At 44.2% G+C, this 23,730-nt stretch overlaps 1 protein-coding gene across 1 annotated transcript in view; it reads left to right on the top strand.

Annotated features, from left to right (window-relative positions):
• The window catches only part of LOC139464345 (corticotropin-releasing factor receptor 2-like), an 82,070-nt gene extending 59,078 nt beyond the window's left edge, over nt 1-22,992 (top strand). The window contains exons 3-12 of the mRNA XM_071245873.1: nt 6,422-6,532; nt 11,065-11,195; nt 13,014-13,111; nt 13,713-13,839; nt 16,173-16,329; nt 17,232-17,362; nt 19,126-19,211; nt 20,480-20,615; nt 21,831-21,872; nt 22,500-22,992. Of these exons, the coding sequence (XP_071101974.1) occupies nt 6,422-6,532; nt 11,065-11,195; nt 13,014-13,111; nt 13,713-13,839; nt 16,173-16,329; nt 17,232-17,362; nt 19,126-19,211; nt 20,480-20,615; nt 21,831-21,872; nt 22,500-22,781 (1,301 nt within the window). The 3' untranslated portion in view covers nt 22,782-22,992. The remainder of the gene's footprint in view (nt 1-6,421; nt 6,533-11,064; nt 11,196-13,013; nt 13,112-13,712; nt 13,840-16,172; nt 16,330-17,231; nt 17,363-19,125; nt 19,212-20,479; nt 20,616-21,830; nt 21,873-22,499) is intronic.
• Nucleotides 22,993-23,730: the final 738 nt, after the last annotated feature.

Here is a 23,730-nt window from a genome sequence, read left to right as displayed (position 1 = left end):
CAAGTTGGGGTCACTGTCTCACACAAGTTGGGATCACGTCTCACACAAATTGGGGTCACTGTCACAGTTGGAGTCGCTGAGTGATTATGGATTTACGACGCTTCAAACAATATCCCTTTAAAGTTATATCACTTGGGGGGACGCCAGAAATTGGCTTCTCGCATTGTACCCACGTGCGATATCGAACTATGTCATTCAGCGTGACGGGCAAATGCTTTAACCAGAAAAGAAGGGACCAGTGCAACTGTGGAGAGTTGCGTCCCTTGGGCAAGCCTTAAACCTATGATTGTGGGTTCGAATCCCAGTTCGCCCCGATAATGTTTGTAGGTTTGTCAGCACCATACCCGTGCTCGTGGGTTTCACCGAAGTGGTAAACGTCTGAGACCTGCATCACTTCGTGCTTTCCCCTACATTAAGTTGACACGCCGTGATATAGCTGGAATACTGTTCAAAGCGGCGTTAAACTCAACTCACTCACTAATAGAATGGTTGGTAATATATTCATAACATACTGTATATCAGATGACGTTGATATACACCAGCAGTACATTTAACCTTTCAGTTACATGCATCGACCAAACACAGAACGGAGCAGACAGAACTGAAATGTCTCGGTCGACGTTCTGAAGATTCCTGTCTGAGGATGACCAGAGTCGGTTTATGTCGTTTCAGTATGCAGATGGAAATGATAGCGGGGCGCCCATCGCTTCCTCTGGGTGCAGTTTCCTATCCCCAGAGTTAGTCCCCCTGTACTTTCCTCCCACCCTGCCGCGGGCTGGTGGCAAATTAATTAGCCAAAATAGGATGTGAAAGCATGATTTATTATTTCAGCCATGTTGTTTACGGCCTTGAACTTTCAAGGTCAGGTCTCAACGGGAATTGCTCTAGGTGTTGTGTTTACTGACGCCGGTGCATTCGTCTTGAAATTTCAACATTTGGTTGTTCTTAACGTGTTTGAATGATCGTCATCCGCCATAATGCCTTATAGTGCAAAGGCGCGTCGCCGTTATGAGAATAGTTACAGGGGGTAAATGAATGTTGTTTAACTTTGCTGATACGATAACAATGATAACACTGCGTTGATGGGGACAGACAGCCTGACGGTGACGGTGACGAGTAGTGATATTGCATACATGGAGAATCGACGTGACGGAAGAACGTTGGCACCACAACGCCACCGATGACGTTGGCCAAGGACGTTGGGGATAATAACAATGATGAAGATAATGAATCGGATCAATTCTGTCTTGTGTTAATTGCCGCCTTCATAATAAGTTATACTGAGGTCAAGATATACAGTACTCTCTTTCAATGCAAACATCAATCAAAATGGCCGACAAAGTGCAGGTACAATAAAACTTCTTCTGTTTTCTCTCTCTCATTATCTAAGGGGACTCTGCAAAGGTACGTTCCTTTGGGCATGCCAGACACCTATGATCGTGGGTTCGAGTCCCGGTTCGCCTTGATGATGTATCCACCAAAATAGTAAACGTCAAGGAAATGCATCACTTCGAGCTTTCTTCCACAACAAGTTCATACTGTTCAAAGGGCCTTTCAACTCACTCATTCACTCACTCACTCACTCGGTTACTCACTCACTCACTCACTCACTCACTCACTCACGCACGCACGCACGCACGCACTCACTCACCCACACACCCACACACCCACACACCCACACACCCACACACTCATTCACTCACTCACACACTCACTCACTCATACTATTCAAATCAAGGGAACTGGTCGCAATGACCATGAAAGTTAACTTTTGAAAAAACAGATAAACATCGTGATTGGATACGGGCGTTGGGGCGTCCGAGAATCAGGCCAATGCTGCAACAATGAGCTGGTTGATTAGCTGTGGCAGATCCCTGATCGCTTCATAATGTAAGCCTACGAGGGCATTTTACAAAGCGGGGAGTTGTTTATAGACGACATTTGCTTACATAGTGTGCGTATCTCTAGGGCAGGAGAAACATATGATAGGTATTCACGCTAACCTTCCGCGAAATCCGCCATCTTGAAAAGTAGGTCGATTGAACGCAATAAGAAACTGGATGTAGAAGATCCTATTTCACACGTGAAGCGAACTACGTTATAGTTCAGATTGTCATGGTAACCTATGAATTATGAAACAAATGTGTATCATTCTTTCATCCGTGGTTTGTTTTCCGGGTGATTGCGCATGTCTATCGGTCGGATTATGAAACACCAATGGCTGCAAGCAAAGGAAGTGCCGGCTTCTTGATTGAGGTCAAGTGTTAAGTCATAAACCGAGCAGTATCATGTCAACAAAGATATATTGCCAAAAACGTTTAATCACGAAAAGAAGTTAAAGAATGACGTCAATAGTCCGAGATGGCGTCCTAGTAAGCGTAGGTCTCATTGCCTCCAGTATATACGAACGCGATGTTGTATAAATGATTTTGCTAGATAATCGAAAAAGAATGTCCTTCAATAAAGGTATAAGTCACTCACGAATATGTGTAACTGACGTAAATGTGTCAAGTTTTATGTAATTTTATGGATGTCGAATTCGACTGCAGATTGTGGAGGGACCCCATACGAGGTGAACGCCAATTCACCTCACCTCACCCTAGACGAGGTGGAGGATATCAGAAGGTGCCTAGCTTGGCATTTCAAGGTTGTTATGTTTACAGACCGCCTTCGTGGTCTAGTGGTAGAACGTCCGCCCGCCCGGAGAGCGGAAGGTCCGGGGTTCGATCCCCGGCCGCGTCATACCAAAAGACGTTAAAAGATTGTACTTGTTGTTACCCTGTCTGGCGCTCGGCATTAAGGGGCTAAAACAAGTATACTGTATCTGAGTGGGGTATTCATGTTAAACTGCGGCATGGTATCTCAGTGGGCTAGCACTATAAATCGGCATCTGTCCGGACTAGTACAAGCAGCCACACAAACATACACACGTACATGCACGTCGCTATATAAGTGCATAATCTTGGACGCGACGTTAAACCCCATTTCACCTCACCTCACCTTATGTTTACATGGGACAGATGGTAGTATTGACCGTGTTTGTTTGTCATCTTTCCCAATTTGGAGTGCTTCAGTCCAGTGACTTGTTGATAAATGACTTCGACGCTGAGGAACCCTGCTCTTTCGCATCGAAATGGGCAAAATTGAGTATTGTCATCGAATTATTTACCCTAGGGGGCCAATTATCAACGAAAGCTGTGAGCAAATGCATGCTGTTTATTGGGAGGCTGACACAGCATATGCCACAATTTAACGTTTGGCAAAGGGTGTTCGGCGAAGGAGAGATAGTTTGGAAGATAGCCCCGTTCGGGTCGACCCACCACCAGCACCACGAAAGAAAACATTGATGCCATCCACAACCTGGCTCTGAACAATAGGCGCTTTTCACTCCATGACTCAGAGGAGACCACAAGCTTCTCGCACGGGTCTACAGAAACAATCCTTCATGAGTATCTACACATGCCAAAGGTTTATGGACGGTGGGTTCCTAGAATGATTTGTGATTAAAACGGGTGGCCCAGTCATCTAAGACGCCGCGATTCGCTGTGCAGAGTTGCGTCCCTTTGGCATGCCAGAAACCTATGATTGTGGGTTCGAATCCCGGTTCGCCCCGATTATGTTTCTAGGTTTGTCAGCACCATACCCGTGCTCGTTGGTTTCACCGAAGTGGTAAACGTCCAAGACCTGCATCACTTCGGGCTTTTCTCCCACATTAAGCTGACACGCCGTGATATAACTGGAATAATGTTAAAAGTGGCGTTAAACCCAACTCACTCACTCACTCACTCTGATACACGAGTTAACCAGATGTGATCGCAACTCTGAAGATGTTCCTTCTGGGCTTGTGACAGTGATGAGACCTGGATCCATCACTATGATCCCGAGAGCGAACAAGAAACTATGGAGTGGAAACGCTTAGGGTCTCCCAAAACCCAAGAAAGTCATCTTCCCGAGGCACGGGCGTTAACTGACTATAAAAGTCCAGTTCCCTTGCCGAACTAGGCTGGACATTCCAGGATCGATCGTAGCGCCACCAGTGGCTATTACAAATTATGTCCCTTCTATGTCCCTCCTATTGACCAATCAGATTCCATCTCTCATTTCACTTGCATTGGCTTTAAACAAAGTGGCCGAGCCCTCTCAAGACGATCTGATAGATCATCAAGATCAATATTGTAATAAAACGGGTTTTACCGCGCGAAGTGCATCAAATCAATTGAGCACCTTGATTTAAAACATGAAAAGATTTGCAAAATATCTGTCGACGACTTATTGACGGTACACATGCTTTGAAAATCCTGCAGTCGACCGAAATCTGCACGTTGAACTCCATGTTGTTAACGAACCGGATGTCTATTTCGTTAAGTGATTTTGATTGGATTATGCATAGACTCGTTTGTCCAGCCAAAATGTAACTCCGGAATTCCAGCCTAGTTCGGCTGGACTGTTATAGTCAGTTAACGCCCTTGACTCGGGAAGATGAAGAAATTTAACCTAGGCTGATCCACTAAAGGTCATGGACACCTTCTTTTGGGACACATAATGCATAATAGTTTGAAATGTTTGAGTCTGTCAAAGGGAAGCGTGGATCTGTTGTTCTCCTTCAGAACACTGCCTTAGCTCACACCAGTCATGTTGCAGTGGCTGCTGCACAGGAATGTGGATACGAGCATCGTCACCGTCCATCTTATTCACTTGACCTGGGTGACGTTGGACAAAACAACCTTTATCTTCGACTGTCGTAAGTCCATGTTAAGGTATGGGAGTAACGATCACCTTGGCGTTACGACTGTCGTAAGTCCATGTTAAGGTATGGGAGTTACCATCACCTTAGCGTTACGACTGTCGTAAGTCTATGTTAAGGTATGGGAGTAACGATCACCTCAGCGCTACGATATATTTTAGTTCGTTGTATGCTAGCCTCAAAACTGTTGGCTACCCTCGAGTACCAGCATGGCGGTGGGGTGCAGGTGGATGGGTGGCTGTTTTCGGGCGCTTGACTCATGAGTTTCTAGAGCTTCGTTCTTGCCACCTTACTGAAAAGCATGTTACGTGTGGTGTCTGCTTAGTAAAGGTACTTTGTTCACCCAGCAGTGAATGGGTACCCGGTAGGATGAGATGGTAATGTGACTGTTAACCCCCGAGCGCCTCACAGGCTCCTTGGGTTGTATACTCCCCAGGGAGCTGAGAATGAAAACCGAGGGCACACTGATACATTTACCGGGGTTATAATGGTTCAGCGCTTCCTTTCTTATCTCTCTCCCTCTCTCAGAAATATCCACCAGCCGGAAACAATGCTATGTACACAGGTCGGTGATGTGTTGTTGTCAGTTGCTATTCTGGAAAGTGCAAAGTGTGCGACAATACCGTGAGCGTTGCCGGCATTCTGAATACCAAGACACGTTGCTAGTGTATGGGGGATGGGCCCAATGCCACCTGTCTAGTTAACACTGTTTTTTTGACAAACAATCTGTATTATCCTTGTGAGAAGCAGCGCAACAGAAGCTAATCGCGTGCGTTAAACTGAAACAAAATAACAACTCGTAATCACTCAAATATTTCGTTCTGATCGATGTTAGTGTAGCGTTAGCTGCAAAGGATGAATGGCTGAGTGAGTGAGTGAGTATGGTATTACAGCAGGATCACGACGGGGGACACCAGAATTGGGCTTCACACATTGCTCCCATGTCGGGAATCGAACCCGGGTCTTGGGCGTGACGAACGAACGCTTTAACTACTAGGCTACCCGACCGTCCAGTGTGAGTGAGTGTGTGAGGATGAGTGAGTGAGTGATATTCCAGCAATATATTTTAAAGCGGGGAACATTTGAAATGGGCTTCATGCTTCTCGAGGAGAAAAGAATATAATACTTTGAGAGTTGTCACAAACATGAACACCATCCTTTGCTCTCTGTGGGTTCCCGACTAGCGTTTATTAGTGTCTTCATCAACTGAAGACATATGGATAATTTATCATTAAATGTGGGTCACCATTCTTGCAAACACGGGAATAATCATTATGTATAACTGGTTTGAAAGGACGTTTATATTTCCCACTGAAGGGAACGTGCACAAACCCCGAAAGTCGTGCGTCATATTTTTGCAAGTGAGATATCAGACATTTGTATTCAATCGCTTTACTGCCACACAGGTTGTAGTGATACAATCTCGGTCTGTTTCATTAGTAAAATGTTAAAAAATATCCAGCCGCAATGTTACTGAACTGATTGTGAAGATACGATCTTATTTCATTTGGAAATATTTTCATACGAACAATTCATGTTAATATACGTACGTAGATATAATGATATGTCAATTGCGATATGTTATTATTCATAGATTTGCGTATACAATCACCGCGTTCTGAAATGTCCGCTTTTAATGCAGATGGCAATTAAGATGTACCTATTATTTATTCCCAGGCACACAATACTGTCCTCCCACATGGGACCGATACCAGTGCTGGCCAGCCACCAGAGCCAATACCACCATATACGGACCCTGCCCATCTCAATATGGCTTCAATGACACAGGTAAGTTGCCCATCACAATATGGCTTCAATTACATAGGTATGTTGTCCATCACAATATGGCTTCAATGACACAGTTATGTTGTCCATCACAATATGGCTTCAAGAACATAGGTATGTTCTCCATCACAAAATGGTTTCAATGACACAGGTAAGTTGCCCATCACAGTATGGCTTCAATACCACAGGTATGTTGTCCATCACAATATGGCTTCAATGACACAGATTTGTTGTCCATCACAATATGGCTTCAAGAACATAAGTATGTTGTCCATCATAATATGGCTTCAAGAACATAGGTATGTTGTCCATCACAATATGGCTTCAATGACACAGTTTTGTTGTCCATCACAATATGGCTTCAATGATATTGGTATGTTCTCCATCACAATATGGCATCAATACCACAGGTATGTTGCCCATCACAATATGGCTTCAATAACAAAGGTATGTTGTCCATCACAATATGGCTTCAATGAAACAGGTAGGTTACCCTTCACAATGTAACTTCAATGACAGGTGTATTGTCCATCACAATATGGCTTCAATGAAACAAGTATGTAGCCCATCACAATATGGCTTCAATGACTTTCTTCAAAACTAAAATCGCAACAAAGGTTCGAGACGTCACAATACTTCGACAAAAATGTGATACTACATACTTCTTCATTCGTTCTCATTTCGGGGCGAGTTAAGGCAATGCATATGTTTACTAAGAAAGATATCCTGGAACGATACGAGCAGTAAGTAATACCCCGTCCGATAGTACCGGTTTCCAAAAAGGCAGCAGCCGTCAGATGTCGGAGATAAGATATCACTTTACTCCATGTAATAAACACTTTTTCTCAGCAAATCACACGAATACGTTGCCTGATATTAGTTATCCACGATTGACAGGTTAAGTCAGTATCTTCCACTAAGGACCGCTAACTAGTAAGTTAATCGGCAAGCTTCATCCAACGAAGGCCGAGATCAGGGATGGGATTTCAAACGTGCCAGTCACTCTCATTCAGAGCTCATCAGAGTCTCAGTGTCCCACTTCCGGTCACGAGGGCTGCCATCATCTGTCACACCCTCAGCCTCTATGTTGAGGGTAGGGGTGGGTGAAGGAGGGGTATTGTGGGGTAATTAATAGGTGGACGTTGCCTTAAGCAACTGGTAAGTCAATCAGACAGTTTACCCATGTGTGTAATAAAACTCAAGCCTAGATCATGCTGAGAGTACAAACGTGCCAAATGCTGTGAATCACAAGGCTTATTTGGCCTGGGGTAAGAGTGAGTGAGTGAGTATGGTTTTACGCCGCTTTTAGCAATATATCAGCAATATCAAGGCGGGGGAGACCGGAAAATGGGCTTTACACGTACCAATGTGGGGACTCTAACCCGGGCCGTCGACGTGACGAGCCAACACGTTAACCACTAGGCTACCCCACCGCCACCTAACGGTGAGAGAGAGAAAGTAGATAAATAGCATCAACTCTCACATGTCCAACACAGGGTTCATACACGCAATGAGGCCATCTGTTGTCCGTCATATATACTTTTGTCACACGGGAATATAAGATTTAATTCACACAAACAAAGAATTTTGAGATTTAAGTGAACTGTTGTCAAACATTTAAAAACCTCACAGAACTTTCTGATAATTATAAAGAACAAAAGTGTTTTACTTGATGCAAAATTACGAAAGTGACATTTTGAGGAAGGTCAAGAGTTACAATTCATTTGTGGCCAACTGGATTTTTAAAATTTGGCAAAAATTCAGGAAATTGTAACGTATGCCAATTGTATAGTTGACTTGGAGAATGTTTCACTGAAAGAAAGATGTCTGATGATCCAAGCTTTCTTGAGATTCGAATTAGGAGCGGTCGGGTAGCCTAATGGTAAAGCGTTCGCTCGTCACACCGAGACCCGGGTTCGATTCCCGACATGGCTAAAATGTATGAAGCCAATTTCTGGTGACCCCGCTGTGATGGTGCTGGAATATTGTTAAAAGCTGCGTAAAACCATACTCACTCAGTCGGATTCGAAATAAAGGGATAATTATTTTACCGACAAAGTGGGCCAGGTAATGAGTCCCTCTGAAGTAACATCCGTGAGGATCTGGGGTAGAATTGGTCTTCAGCAACCATTGCTTGCCGTAAAAGGCGAGTATGTTTGTCGGAAGAGGCGACTAACGGGATCCGTCGGTCAGGCTCCCTGGCTTAGTTGATGTACGTCATCGTATCCCAATTGCGTGGATCGATGCTCATGATGTCAATCACTGGATTGTCTGGTCCAGACTCGATTATTTACAGACCGCCGTTATATAGCTGGTATATTAATGAGTGCGACGTTAAACAACAAACAAACAAATAAAAAGAAAGAGACCGGCATGTCGTACTGGGGACCTGTCCTGACTTAGAATATTCAAAGGGAGACAACCATAGGTTACTGGTGACGTTTCCTGCACTGGAATCCTATAGTGGAGACGAGAATTGGTACTTGGACCATATGCCCCTTTAACTCTCCTGAGTACCAGAACTGTATTATTTTCCATATGCCTGCCAAGCTGTGTGTTTCATACCGAGAGTCTCTTTAAGAACATAGACAGCCTCCGTGGCCTGGCGGTAGAGCGTCCACCCGGAGAGAGGAAGGTCCGAGGTTCGATCCCCTACCGCGTCATACCAAAAAACTTTAAAATATGGTGCTTGTTGTTACCCTGCCTGGTACTCGGCATTAAGGGGCTAAAATAAAGACTGGTCCGCTCGGAGTCAGTATGCTGTGTGTGAGAGGGATATTCATGTTAAACTGCGGCATGGTATCTCAGTGGACTAGCACTATAAAACCGGCATTAGTCCGAAATAGTACAAGCAGGCACACACACACACACACACACACACACACACACACACACACACACACACACACACACACACGTGTATGCACGCCCGTCGATGCATAAGTGTAATAATCTGGGACGCGACGTTAAACCCCATTTCACCTCACCCACCTAAGAACAGAGCTCCCCCCGAAAGTGCGCATGGCTGTCTATAATGCCGTATCACGCAGCATCAGGGCAGAACACCGTATCGGCGCATTCCTCAGCATCCCAGATACACTGCGAGCGCCAGATGGGTATCCCCGAGACATCACACCCACATATCAACTCAGATGACACATATATTTTTAGGGTTATCAAGAGACAGACAGATCGCAAGACATAACACTTTTCCCATCAGATCAGTTGCCCTGTAGAAACAAACACCCACAGTTGGAGTGCCTCATAAGTGATGCGTTTCTTGATGAATTCATGATTTCCGAGTTTAGACATTCTTCCCTCTCTCCACGCGTACTCTGGGATAATTATGATCAACGTTTAACAGTAGCAACAACAAGCGATGGTGAAACACCGCGGGGAGAAAGTGTATATCAAATGTATTAATTTCATATGCGGTATTTTTATATCATGATAACAATTCCATAGTTATTTTTCGTTTGAAGACAAGTGTGTCAGAAGTGTTAATTTCATATGTTTAAATTTAAAAGGAAGACAGGCGGTACTTGTATGTTGTGTTTTGATCAACGAGGTTTCATAGGACACTAACTGCTCTTGATGTATGAATGATTTGTCAGATGACATTGCATGTAGAATGTAGGCGTTGCTTGGTTGCTGCGCGCCGTATTAGCATGCTTTTGTTTTTGAAATCGGAACAAAACAGCAAAAATAATCTGTTTTATTCAACGCAAAATAAGATGATTATTCAAAGTCCTTTATTCAGACTGAATGACATGACACACGTTGAGCCACAATTCCTACCCTGAAAGAAAAGTAGTTAAATGTGCCTGTGTCATTATTTTGCTAAACTCATCTATCCCTAAAAATAATTTAACAATAACAAGTAATAAAAAATCAAACAATTTAAACTGACAAATTATAACAGAAAAATGTTGACGGTTTTCTTTTCAGGTGCTGCGTTTATTCTAAAGCAAATAAAATACGACCTTAAAGTCGACAATGAACAGTCAGCCTCAAGAACATTCGTTCTTCATTCACCACTATACTGTTCCCCGCGAAGGGGGCTCAGGTAGCCTAGTGGTTAAAGCGTTCGCTCGTCACGCCGAAAACCCGGGTTCGATTCCCGACATGGGTACAATGTGTGAAGCTCATTTCCGCCGTGATATTGCTGAATTATTGCTAAAAGCGGCGTAAAACCATACTCACTCACTCTCTGTTCCCCGCGAACAAGTTTTTGCCGGGAAAACTGGATTTGACCAAAACATTACAAACGTTATAAAAAGGAAGCCGTCGAATCTTAAGGTCAAAACACAACTATGATACCCGTATCAAATACATCACCATCGAATAACCATTTCTTGTTTGTATCAGTTTTAGCCACTATTAAACATGTGTGTATACTTTTTCAGGCTCGGTTAGTTCGTTCAGTCGGAAAATACCTGTCATCCCCAATTATTTTGCATCTTAATACGGCAACTCATTACGACGACGTTTGTTTTGACTTGTACCAAGTGTAAAACGGTTTCTGTTTTTTCCAGTTCATTTGGCGCACCGGAAATGCTCTGAGAATGGCACATGGGATAAAGGGAACTGGACGGACTATGGTGGGTGTATCGAGCTGTGGCAGTCCACGCGCAGGGAAGACGACAACGCCGTCATTGGCACCGTGGTCAGTCCACGTTGATAGTTGTTGGTGTTGGTGTCCCACCTTCTCCGGGGATAAACCTTAGTTGATGGGCCGGCCCATGGGGATGCCGGGGTAGAGCTGGTCGTAAGAAGGCGACTTAAAAGATCGGGGGGTCAGGTGCGGTGACTTGGTTGATGCTTGTCATCGTACCCCGATGGCGTGGATCGTTGTCCACTATCGATCACTGGATTGTTTGGTCCAGGCTCGATTATTTACAGTCCGCCGTCATATAGCTGCAATAGTGCCGAGTGCGGCGTCAATCAACAAACATACTCACACACACACACACACACACACACACACACACACACACACACACACACACACACTCACACACACTCTCTCTCTCACACACTCACACTCACACACTCTCTCTCTCACACACACACTCTCTCTCTCTCTCTCTCTCTCTCTCTCTTACACACACTCACACTCACACACACACTCACACACACACACACACACACTCACTCACACACACACTCACAGAAAGGCAGATGTGACTGTGAACAACATATCAAGAGCTACCGTTTTAAACAACATCCCAAGCAATAGGAAATGTTTTCCTGAGGACGAATTAATATTTATCTCTCTAAGCAACTTCGTTTTTCAAAAGTTTTCCCTCTATGACTGTTTACATATTAGTAAAGTGCGGGAGTCAGTCTTGATTCCGCCCAAGATTTCAGTCATTACCCTGGGGTGGACACCATAGATAGGCCTCAGTGATTATACCCTCATGATGACTCGAACCAGGGTGGTCGGCTGGGCGGTTTCAGGTCCCCCAACCGACCACCCAGGAGGTAGGCATCAACAATCAATAACAACAACACCTAGTCTTTTTTTATCGGGTACTGTATTCACGTGCAGAATTTAAAAAATGAGAAAAAATAAAATGAATTTCCAGTTCTAAAATTTCTCCAAAGCCACAGACCCGTCCCCTTCACGATGTGCTAGGCGAGCTGCAGAGACGTATTGTGTGATATACTGATATGTCTATGTCTGTCACTCGCGTTGGAAATTGGTGTGGAGATAATTATCACAATCTCAAGTCTTTTTCCCCCTGGAAAACCAATAATCACACAGATTTGGGAATGACAGCAATTTATGACTGATTGACTTCTTTTTCGTCGGGTTGTCCCCCCGAGTGTTGAAGGACTTTCGGCAATCTGTTCATAGCAAGTAATTGGATAAATATATATCATACCCTAACAGCGAGTGAGTGAGTATAATTTTACGCCGCTGTTAGCAATATTCCAGCAATATCACAGCGGGGGACTTCAGACAAGGCTTCACACATTGTACCCATGTTGGAGCCCGGTCATCGGCGTGACGATTAAACGGTTTGACTGCCGGGCTACCCCACCGCCCCTTGTCCCTGAGTCAAAAGACTAGTGCGTGTTATTCAGTAAAACCAAGATCCGAATACGAGGGCGGTAAGGTGGTCTTATGGATAAAGCGTTCGACCTAATGCTGAAAAACCGGATTCGTTCCCCACGTGGGCTGCAGTCGCCCAGTCACTCGTATGTGATATACGCATCACTTTGAAGCCCGGTGACCCAGCTGCCTTGACACGAATTGAAGCTTGCCTTCTCTTTGAGCACCCGATCCGGATCCGCTGGTTCGAATCTCGGATTGTCCCGATTATGACCCTTGGTTTTTATTCATCGTGTGGCTTTCACCAAAGTGGAAGGCTTCGAATCCTGCATCAGTTTACGGTTTCCCTCCTCGTGAAGCTGACACACCGTGTTATAACTGACATACTGGCCCAAGCTGCGTTAAACCCCTCACTCCTTGTTACAGGTGCGGCTGGCTGAGATCCTGAGGGACATCTACTTTGTGGCCAGCATTATCTCCCTTGCTTTCCTCATCCTCACGCTCTTCATATTCTCCTACTTCAAGTAAGTGTCTCCCTCTGCCAGGGGAGGGTCTACATTTGCCAACACATATATTTACAATTAAAACTATGAGCCTAAATATTTATTTATTTTAAAACATCTAAGTAAAATCAAAAAAAATTACGCAGACAATTTCTTTTTTTTCAAAGTCTGAAACATATTATTAATAATTTTTTTCAAACAGTTTCTGGGATAAGTTTGTTTGTTTTTTCGATACAATCCAAGCCCTGATCTGAATATCAAATTGTCAGTCCCATGCATCAGCAGACAGGTGCAGGTTTCCTATGGAACCATTCTATTTAAATGGGGTTCAGTTTACTGACCCGTAAGATTCGGGGTAGAATAGGTCTTCAGCAACCCATGCTTGCCTTAAAAGGCGACTATGCTTGTCGGAAGAGGCGACTAACGTGATCGGTTGTCAGGCTCGCTTACTTGGTTGATGCATGTCATCGATCCCAATTGCGTGGATCGATGCTCATAATATCTATCTCTGGATTGTCTGGTCCAGACTCGATTATTACAGACCGCCGCCATATAGCTAGAATATTGCTGAGTGCGGCATTAAACAAACAAACAAAAATCATATTTTACTGTTATCTTGCAGGTCTCTTCAGTGTAGTCGCATCTCAATCCACAAGAATCTCGTCATGTCTTTCATATTCCGGTTCATCCTCATCATCATCATGATGGAGCCTTACATTTCCAAGAGGGACACGTCCTACAGGGATTTTGTAAGTGGTGTAGGCGCCCTTTTGTTTAATTTCAAGACAGCTGGTCAATGTTCAAAACCTCGTTCTGGATAAAAACGTATTTACGTCGCTTACAGCAATGTGGCAAAATCTGGTTCTGGGAACTAATTCTTAACGACACTTATAGCAATATTACAAAACCTCGTTCTGGATAAAAACATATTTACGTCGCTTATAGCAATATGGCAAAACCTCGTTCAGGGAAACCAGGTATTAACGCCGCTTATAGCAATATGACAAAACCTCGTTCAGGGAAACCAGGTATTAACGCCGCTTATAGCAATATGACAAAACCTCGTTCCGGGAAACGAGGTATTTACGCCGCTTATAGCAATATTCAAGCCATATCACTGCGTAAAACTACAGGGCGGACTACTCCCGCACCGACTCACTCACCATGAAAATAGTTCCACTTGTAACACATATGTTATTAGTGAAAGTACTTCAAGCAAAAGCTTGGCAAAAAATATAAAAAAGGGTGTTCCTTTAGTTTCAGCAGAGATAGTTTTGACCGGTCAAGAATATAATCATAGTTAGCTAATATTTACAGTACTATTGCAGCGCTCCTGTGTCCCGAATGAAGTAAAGATTGTATTTACTGAAAAAAGCTAGTAACTGTTTCAAACTTTACTGCTTCAGGGTTGGACAGATTTCTGGTAACGCAATTTACAAAACTTTCATTTAGATAAACTCACTATACAATCTATGTAGAGTGGGAGAGATGTCAACAATAGGAGGAGCGCTGTATCGATGTGTCCTCATGCTGAAGCAGTTCTTTATGTTAAAGTCATCCCTGTCAACATCCCCGGCATCCTCTCAATACCCCATTGAAGTAATTAAACAGTTTTTTCACTCGTTTCAATTTGTACCTTGTCCCTACAATTTGAAAAAATGGATATCACATACAAAGGATTTTGTGAAAATAACCAGCTTTCTTAAGTTCTTATGTTACAAATCTCAGTCGTATGAGGAAATACCTAAATAAACTCTCTGTTGAAGTGGGAATGATTGACGAAAACGCCAAGATAAAAATCTAGAAAAAACAGAAGATAATCCAGAAAAAAACGTTCTACACGTTCGAATGTTTATATAAACCTAAAATACACCACACGAAGTCAGAACCTGTCTGAAACAGCAAAAACATACGCAATTTCTCTCATGTATGCATTGTTGTTCGGCAGTATACCTCAATTATAGGTCGAGGATGGGGAGGGGCAGTACAAGGTAATTAGTACGTCATACCTCGAAAGAGCCGACTGAAAACGGTATCGACTTGATACCACGCGTGTCCTTGTTTAAACAGCGTTGATTGTTCCTGTTATCGACCCCTGTTTTTTTGCTAATGCTAAAAACCACATTATACCTCACTCACTCACGCGCACACACGCACACACACACACGCGTGCGTTAATTGTATGTCACACTATTACACTATATGTTAACTGTACGTTACAGTGTTACACTATATGTGAACTGTATGTTACAGTGTTACACTATATGTGAATTGTATGTTACAGTGTTACACTACATGTTAACTGTATGTTACAGTGTTACACTATATGTTAACTGTATATCACCCTGTTACCCTAGATGTTTACTGTATGTTTCAATGTTAACTGTATGTTACACTATATATTGTTAACTTATGTTACAGTGTTACACTATAAGTTAACTGTATGTTACACTGTTACACTATATGTTAACTTATGTTACAGTGTTACACTATATGTGAACTGTATATCACCCTGTTACACTAGATGTTAACTGTATGTTACAATGTTTACTGTATGTAACACTATATTGTTAACTGTATGTTACACTGTTACACTATATGTTAACTTATGTTACAGTGTTACACTATATGTGAACTGTATGTTACAGTGTTACACTAGATGTTAACTGTATGTCACACTGTTACACTATATGTTAACTGTTTATCACAGCATTACACTATATATTAACTGTATGTTACATTGTTACACTACATGCTAACTGTGTATCACAGCGTTACACTAGGTGTTAACTGTACGTTACAGTGTTACACTATATGTTAACTGTGTATCACAGCGTTACACTAGATGTTAACTGTATGTTACAGTGTCACACTATATGTTAACTGTGTATCACCCTGTTACACTAGATGTTAACTGTATGTTACAGTGTTACACAATATGTTAATTGTATATCACCCTGTTACACTTGATGTTAACTGTATGTTACACTGTTACACTATATATTAACTGCATATCACCCTGTTACACTAGATGTTAACTGTATGTGACACTATATGTTAACTGAATGTTACACTGTTACAGGACTGGCTATGTAAGACGCTCACGGCGTTGAGGAAGTACACCATCGTGTCCAATTTCTTCTGGATGTTTGTGGAGGGCTTGTTTCTACACAACAGGCTGGCGGTGTCTGTCTTCAGTACGGAGGCCCCCTTCACGCTCTTCTACGTCATAGGATGGGGTGAGTTGCACTGGTGTCAGTCTTCTACATCATAGGGTGGCGTGAGTTGCACTGGTGTCAGTCTTCTACATATTGGGTGGGATGAGTTGCACTGGTGTCAGTCTTCTACGTCATAGGATGGGGTGAGTTGCACTTGTGTCAGTCTTCTACATCATAGGGTGGGGTGAGTTGCACTGGTGTCAGTCTTCTACGTCATAGGGTGGGGTGAGTTGCACTGGTGTCAGTCTTCTACATCATAGGGTGGGGTGAGTTGCACTGGTGTCAGTCTTCTACGTCATAGGGTGGGGTGAGTTGCACTGGTGTCAGTCTTCTACGTCATAGGGTGGGGTGAGTTGCACTGGTGTCAGTCTTCTGTAATAGGGGTGGTGGGGTAGCCTAGTGGTTAAGGCGTTCTCTCGTCACGCCGAAGCCCCGGGTCTGATTCCTAAAATGGGTACAATGTGTAAAGCCTTGTGTTTCGCTTGTGTCAGACGTCACGTCACAGGATGGGGAGTTGCACTAGAGTCAGTCTTCTACGTCATATGATGGGGCAAGTTGCAATGGTGTCTATTTTCTACATCACACAGCGTAGTGTGATCAATTGTTCAAGAAAATATACCACGTTACACACAGTGGCCACAGTAAACATATCCTGAATATAATGTGTACCTTATAGAAGCGTATATGGATGAGTTCAGTCTTACGTCAAAGATGAGCTTTTAACATTGTACGTATGGGCGGGTTCGAACCCGGACCTTCGGCTTAACGAGCGAACGTTTTATCCCTAAATACATGCCGCCGCTTGATAATACATGATAATATAGTTGACCAATCTAAGACGTTATAGAGCACCACGGTAATACATGTGCATTAAAACGATATGTCGGATAGGTGTGACTATAGTACCTGTCCTCCATCCACAGGTATCCCGGGGGTGATCACCCTGGTGTGGGCGTTGCTGATGCACTTCAACAACCACGACAGCTGCTGGGACAACCACAACCAGTCCACGCTCATCTTCATCATCTACGCCCCTATTCTAGTGACCCTTGTAGTAAGTACTGACCGGAGATACCCCAAGTTGCCCCCCCCCCCCCCCCCCAAGCTCTATCTAGTGACCCTTGTAGTAAGTACTGACCCGAGATACCCCAAGATGCCCCCCCCCCCAGCTCTAGTGACCCTTGTAGTAAGTACTGACCCGTGAGACCCCAAGTTGCCCCCCCCCCCCCCAGCTCTAGTGACCCTTGTAGTAAGTACTGACCAGAGATACCCCAAGTTGTCCCCAAGTTCTAGATTATGTAAAAAATAAGATCTAGTTGTCCCTATAAGAGAATGGAGTCCTTGTACTGTCCACATATCTAGAATTCCCTTTTAGGAGGATAGAATTACTACAAATCCATGGACTATTCTTTCAGTACACCTTGGAGCAAGGCTAGTATTGATCATCTACGCGCCTATTTTAGTTACCCTTAGAGATTATTGACAAGCTCTGCCCCTACTCTAGTGACCCTTGGAGTAACAACTGACCACCTATGTCCCTATTCCAGTGACCCTGTAGTCAGACATGACGCCCCTGTTAAGGTGACCCTCGGTGTAAGTTCACATCCACGCTCCTGGTCTTGTAGTCTCTGCAGTAATTGCACAGATACATGCTTGGCATCAATTACTGCAGGATGACTACAAGTCTCCCCGTTGGATGCTGAACTGGTCATCGTTGGTCGCTCCATTAATCTTAGTGCGCTGTCTACTTCATATTACTGTATCCAATTAAAAGGAGAGAGTCAGGTCTCAACTGTATGGATTTTATTGTCGTAGGGAGATTAAAGTGCGAGTCGTGATGAAGAGAGGAAAGTCACATATATGACTTTGCGTTTGCAGTTGAGAAAGAAGGGTACAGATATGCGTTGCGTCAGTTAAGACAGAAGGGTAAATCTATGCGTGGCGTCAAAAGACCAGTTTTACCCAACCATGTTTATCATATTTCATATCTTAATGATTATATCGTTTTGCTTACCGTCCGGGCTCCGTTCCAATGTGTGAAGGGGGCACGGGTGGCCCAGTTGTCTAAGGCGCCGCGATTCGCTGTGCAGAGTTGCGTCCCTTGGGCACGCCAGAAACCTATTTTTGTGGGTTCGAATCCCAGTTCGCCCCGATTATGTTTCTAGGTTTGTCAGCACCATACCCGTGCTCGTGGGTTTCACCGAAGTGGTAAACGTCTGAGAACTGCATCACTTCGTGCTTTCCTCCCACGTTAAACCCAACTCACTCACTCACTCCAATGTGTTAATACAATGTGTGAATCCCATTTCTGGTGTCCGCGCCGTGGTGTTGGAATACTGTTAAATGCGGCGAAATCACTCACTCAACCACTCACTCAACCACCCACACACCCACACACACCCACTCACTCACTCACTCACTCACTCACTCACTCACTATAACGGTAGCAATTAAACCAAAAGTGGGGAAATGTTGTCTATCGCAGCGTCAGCAATTTTCCAGACACATCACCCAGCCGGTTAACAATCAAGTCAGGCAAACCAACATCTATACACGGCAAGCACCTGGCCACATAAAAAGGTTCATATGACCGATTCTACCCCTAACTACCAACAGGGAATAATCTGTCGAGCGGCAAGCAAATCAGTGGGCGATAGTATGAGCACCACATAGGGCCCGCGTGAATGTCATCTGTGAAAGCACCTGCTGTAGACGTATCACATCTAGACGTCTGGCACCAAATACACTTGACCTCTGCAGCAATGTTGTACTGTTGGCTCGTGATCTTCTATATAAATCCTAATTGCTTTCTTTCAGATTAACTGCGCGTTCCTTGTCAATATCATTCGTATCCTCATCACAAAACTACGGGCAAACAACACGATAGAAACTGTTAGGATAAGGTAAGAACACTTCTCTCAAATCTCCTGAATTCCTCACGTCTTCACGTGTCAAAGTCTAATGATGTTTCATAACGAGGTGAGGTGAAATGGGGTTTAACGTCGCGTCCAAGATTATTGCACTTATATAGCGACGTGCATGTACGTGTGTGTGTTTGTGTGTGTGTGGCTGCTTGTACTAGTCCGGACTGATGCCGACTGAGATACCATGCCGCAGTTTAACATGAATACCCCACTCAGACACACAGAATACTGACTCCGAGCCGACCAGTCCTTGTTTTAGCCCCTTAATGCCGAGCGCCAGACAGGGTAACAACAAGTACCATCTTTTAACGTCTTTTGGTATGACGCGGCGGGGGATCGAACCCCGGACCTTCCGCTCTCCGGGCGGACGCTCTTCCACTAGACCACGGAGGCGGTCTGTTTCATAACGAAGTTCATGATTCATGATTGTGTGTAAATGCCTAGATGTGAGTACCAACGTGTATGTCCCTACTAATCAATAACAACCAGCAGCCCATGTTAATTATTTACTTCACACGTATAAAATACACACGTAATAAAGGACCGCCTCCGTGGTCTAGAGGTAGAGCGTCCGCCCGGAGAGAGAGGAAGGTCCGGGGTTCGATCCCCGGCCGCGTCATACCAAAAGACGTTAAAGATGGTACTTGTTGTTACCCTGGCGCTCGGCATTAAGGGGCTAAAACAAAGACTGGTCGGCTCGGAGTCAGTATACTGTGTCTGGGTTGCTGTGCAGAGTTGCGTCCCTTGTTCACGCCAGACACCTATGATTGTGGGTTCGAATCCCGGTTCGACCCGATTATGTTTCTAGTTTGTCAGCACCATACCCGTGCTCGTGGGTTTCGTGGAAGTGGTAAACGTCTGGGACCCTCATCACTTCGTGCTTTCCTCTGACATTAAGCTGACACGCTGTGATGTAACTGGAATACTGTTAAAAGCGGCGTTAAACATAACTCACTCACTCACTCACTCCAATAGCTATACTAATATGAAAGAATCGGATGGTCCTTAACTTTCTTGGAGTAGAAAACATGAAGAAAGGCTCAATATTTTGTTGTGTTACCTCACACCTCTTTATTATCTTCCGCATATGGCTACTCTAATTCCTCGCACATGTGCCCCCGAGAATCAAAACAAGCTTTCATGCTCAAAAAAGGGCTTCTTCAATTATAGATTTTTTTTAAAACTACAACCTTGTCAGCTGCTACTCACGCCTATTTTTAACGTACCGTTTTGTTTTTTAATTTCAGAAAAGCAATTAAGGCCACAGCCGTGCTCCTCCCCCTGTTGGGTATCATTAATATTTTATTTCTCCTGAAACCGGAGGAAAACGGGTCCCTCACTAAAGCCTATCGTGTTATAAACGCCGTTCTACCAGCTTGTCAGGTAAGAGTTACTCCCCTTGTCCCATGCTGCTTGCTCGCCCAAAATTGGTAACTGAAGTTAAAAGTGGTTTATGGTCGAGGAATGAGGTGTTCTTTCACCAGGGAAACATTAGGGGGCATTTAAGGCGGGGTTAACGGTCGAGGAATGAGGTGTTCTCTCACCAGGGATTAAATCAGAGGGCATTTAAAGCGGGGTTAACGGTCGAGGAATGAGGTGTTCCTTCCCCAGGGATTAAATCAGTGGGCATTTAAAGAGGGGTTTACGGTTGAGGAAATAGGTGTTCCTTCACCAGGGATTAAATCAGAGGGCATTTAAAGCGGGGTTAACGGTCGAGGAATGAGGTGTTCCTTCACCAGGGATTAAATTAGAGGGCATTTAAAGCGGGGTTAACGGTTGAGGAATGAGGTGTTCCTTCACCAGGGATTAAATCAGAGGGCATTTAAACAGGGGTTAACGGTCGAGGAATGAGGTGTTCCCTCAATAGGGATTAAATCAGAGGACATTTAAAGCGAGGTTCACGGTCGAGGAATGAGGTGTTCCTTCACCAGGGATTAAATCAGTGGGCATTTAAAGAGGGGTTTACGGTCGAGGAATGAGGTGTTCCCTCACCAGGGATTAAATCAGAGGGCATTTAAAGCGGGGTTTACGGTCGAGGAATGAGGTGTTTCTTCACCAGGGATTAAATCAGAGGGCATTTAAAGAGGGGTTTACGGTCGAGGAATGAGGTGTTCTCTCACCAGGGATTAAATCAGAGTGCATTTAAAGCGGGGTTTACGGTTGAGGAATGAGGTGTTCCTTCACCAGGGATTAAATCAGAGGGCATTTAAACAGGGGTTAACGGTCGAGGAATGAGGTGTTCCCTCACCAGGGATTAAATCAGAGGGCATTTAAAGCGGGGTTTACGGTCGAGGAATGAGGTGTTCCTTCACCAGGGATTAAATCAGAGGGCATTTAAACAGGGGTTTACGGTCGAGGAATGAGGTGTTCTCTCACCAGGGATTAAATCAGAGGGCATTTAAAGCGGGGTTTACGGTCGAGGAATGAGGTGTTCCTTCACCATTGATTGAATCGGATGATATTGAAGTCAAATTGTCTATTTACATGGATTCATTTGCTAAAATGCAAGCAGATTCTTGACAACATATTTATTAATATCAACAATTATATTCCCTAAAATGCACGTACTTGGACTAATTTGTTAATTTTCTCTTGCAGGGTATTTTTATATCTCTCCTCTACTGCTTCATGAACAGTGAGGTAAGTGTCTTAATCCATTGTTTCTGAAGTAAGATGCTATTCCATGCCTTCCCTGCAATTTCTTTGATGATGATGAGTCAGGAACACACAACCAATGATACTGTAAGCAACGATACACGCCGTCGGGGTAACACACGCAATCAACCAAGTCACTGAGGCTGGTCAGACCTTCCATGTGGTCGCCTACGATCAGCATAGGTTGCTGAAGACCTATTCTAACCCGGAGACCTCGCGAGTGCCATGTTAAGCTGTGGTGTGTTATCTCTGTGGGCTAAGAAGCAGTAAGACTAAACTATAGACCAAACTATGGCTTCTCCGGCACGTTGCTAATAAATGAAGGCGACATAACCATGTTTGTGAACCACTATCAAATCGTGATGATACAGATGTCCACGATGCCCAGCGGTGGCACCCGTCACAAACACCTGCAAAGCCAAGTCAATTGTTCACCTGAAAAAGTTCAATCCGGGGGGGAAAAAATCATGGTCGCCCAGTTGTTTAATTTAGACTTCCGGTTTCAAAATAATTGAAATCAAAGTTGTACCAACAGCCAGATCTTTAGAATGCTTGCTTAGAAAAGATTAGCTGCATGTTGATCACAGTACACATGAGCACTCTGTCTTTCAGGTTCGTGGTGTGATAAAGAAGAAGTGGTACCGTTTCCGGTTGAGCCGATCGATGAATGTGCGCGCACGTAGACGCAACTCCCGGACATCGTCGTTCTTCCTGTCTCAAAGCGAGGTAGTGTTCATGGTCTCCTTCCGGAATAAAAAGATCTGGAACAAGCGCGCACCTGCAGCACGTGATTACACGATCACAGAGGCTGATAACAGCAACAGCATGCGATGCACGTGCTTGTGTGAGGAGTGTGACTGCTCTGATTGCTCGAAAAAGCACCAGTTTGACTAATGAAACACGCAGGCTTATATTAACTCTGTTGCTTCGTGTAGATCCTGTAGATACACACCCTATGTGGACTGCATATTGGACTCTTCCCCTCTCTCTCTCTCTCTCTCTTTCTTGCCATCCTGCTTGTGGACCTGCCACTGTAGGGATGACTGTGTGTGCAGCTGACGAAGTACGTCTTATATTTTATAGGTTTTGTGCTGATTCTTGTGTTTTGGGGCTGAACAGTATTTTAATAAACTCGTTTTGGCTGTGAATATGTGAATGTGCCTGTCTTTGACCACACTAACACTGTCACACTGAATTTATTTACTGATACCACGTGATATCTTATTTTGATAATTCTTTTGTATTTCTTTGATATCTGTTTACTCTTGTAAAACTTCAATGAGACACCAAGGATATATTCTAGAAAAGCTGATTTTGGAAGGGTAAAGACTCTCTAAAGTTGGACATTTTTGTTAATAGGTCAGGTGTTATTTTGAGGTTGGTAAACTGACAAATCATACTGAGTCGTATCGCATACGCCGATTCCCCATGTGGAGTGGACACCACCACACTCACACCCTTTCCCAACCACCCCACACCACCACACACCTGCCCACACCCCCACACGCTACCACACACCACCACACGCCTACACACGCCACCCCACCACACGCCTACACACGCCACCACACACCACCACATAGCATCACACAACACCCCACACCACACAACACCCCATACACCACTACACAACACCACACACTACCACAAAACACCACACACCACCACACCACACAACAACACACACCACCACTCTCAACCCCACACCACGACATTCACATCCTTTCGAATCATTCACACACCACCACCCCACACCACCTCACACTCAACCCCACACTCAACCCCATACCCCTCATTTTTCGTAACATACGAAGCATTCATACATTCGGGGGTTTAAAGATGA

The sequence above is a fragment of the Haliotis cracherodii genome, unplaced genomic scaffold, assembly GCF_022045235.1.
Source record: "Haliotis cracherodii isolate W230 unplaced genomic scaffold, xgHalCrac1.p SCAF_17, whole genome shotgun sequence".
Lineage (NCBI taxonomy): Eukaryota > Metazoa > Mollusca > Gastropoda > Lepetellida > Haliotidae > Haliotis > Haliotis cracherodii.
The sequence above is the reverse complement of the archived record's forward strand: the minus strand, read 5'-3'. Positions and strand labels throughout refer to the sequence as shown.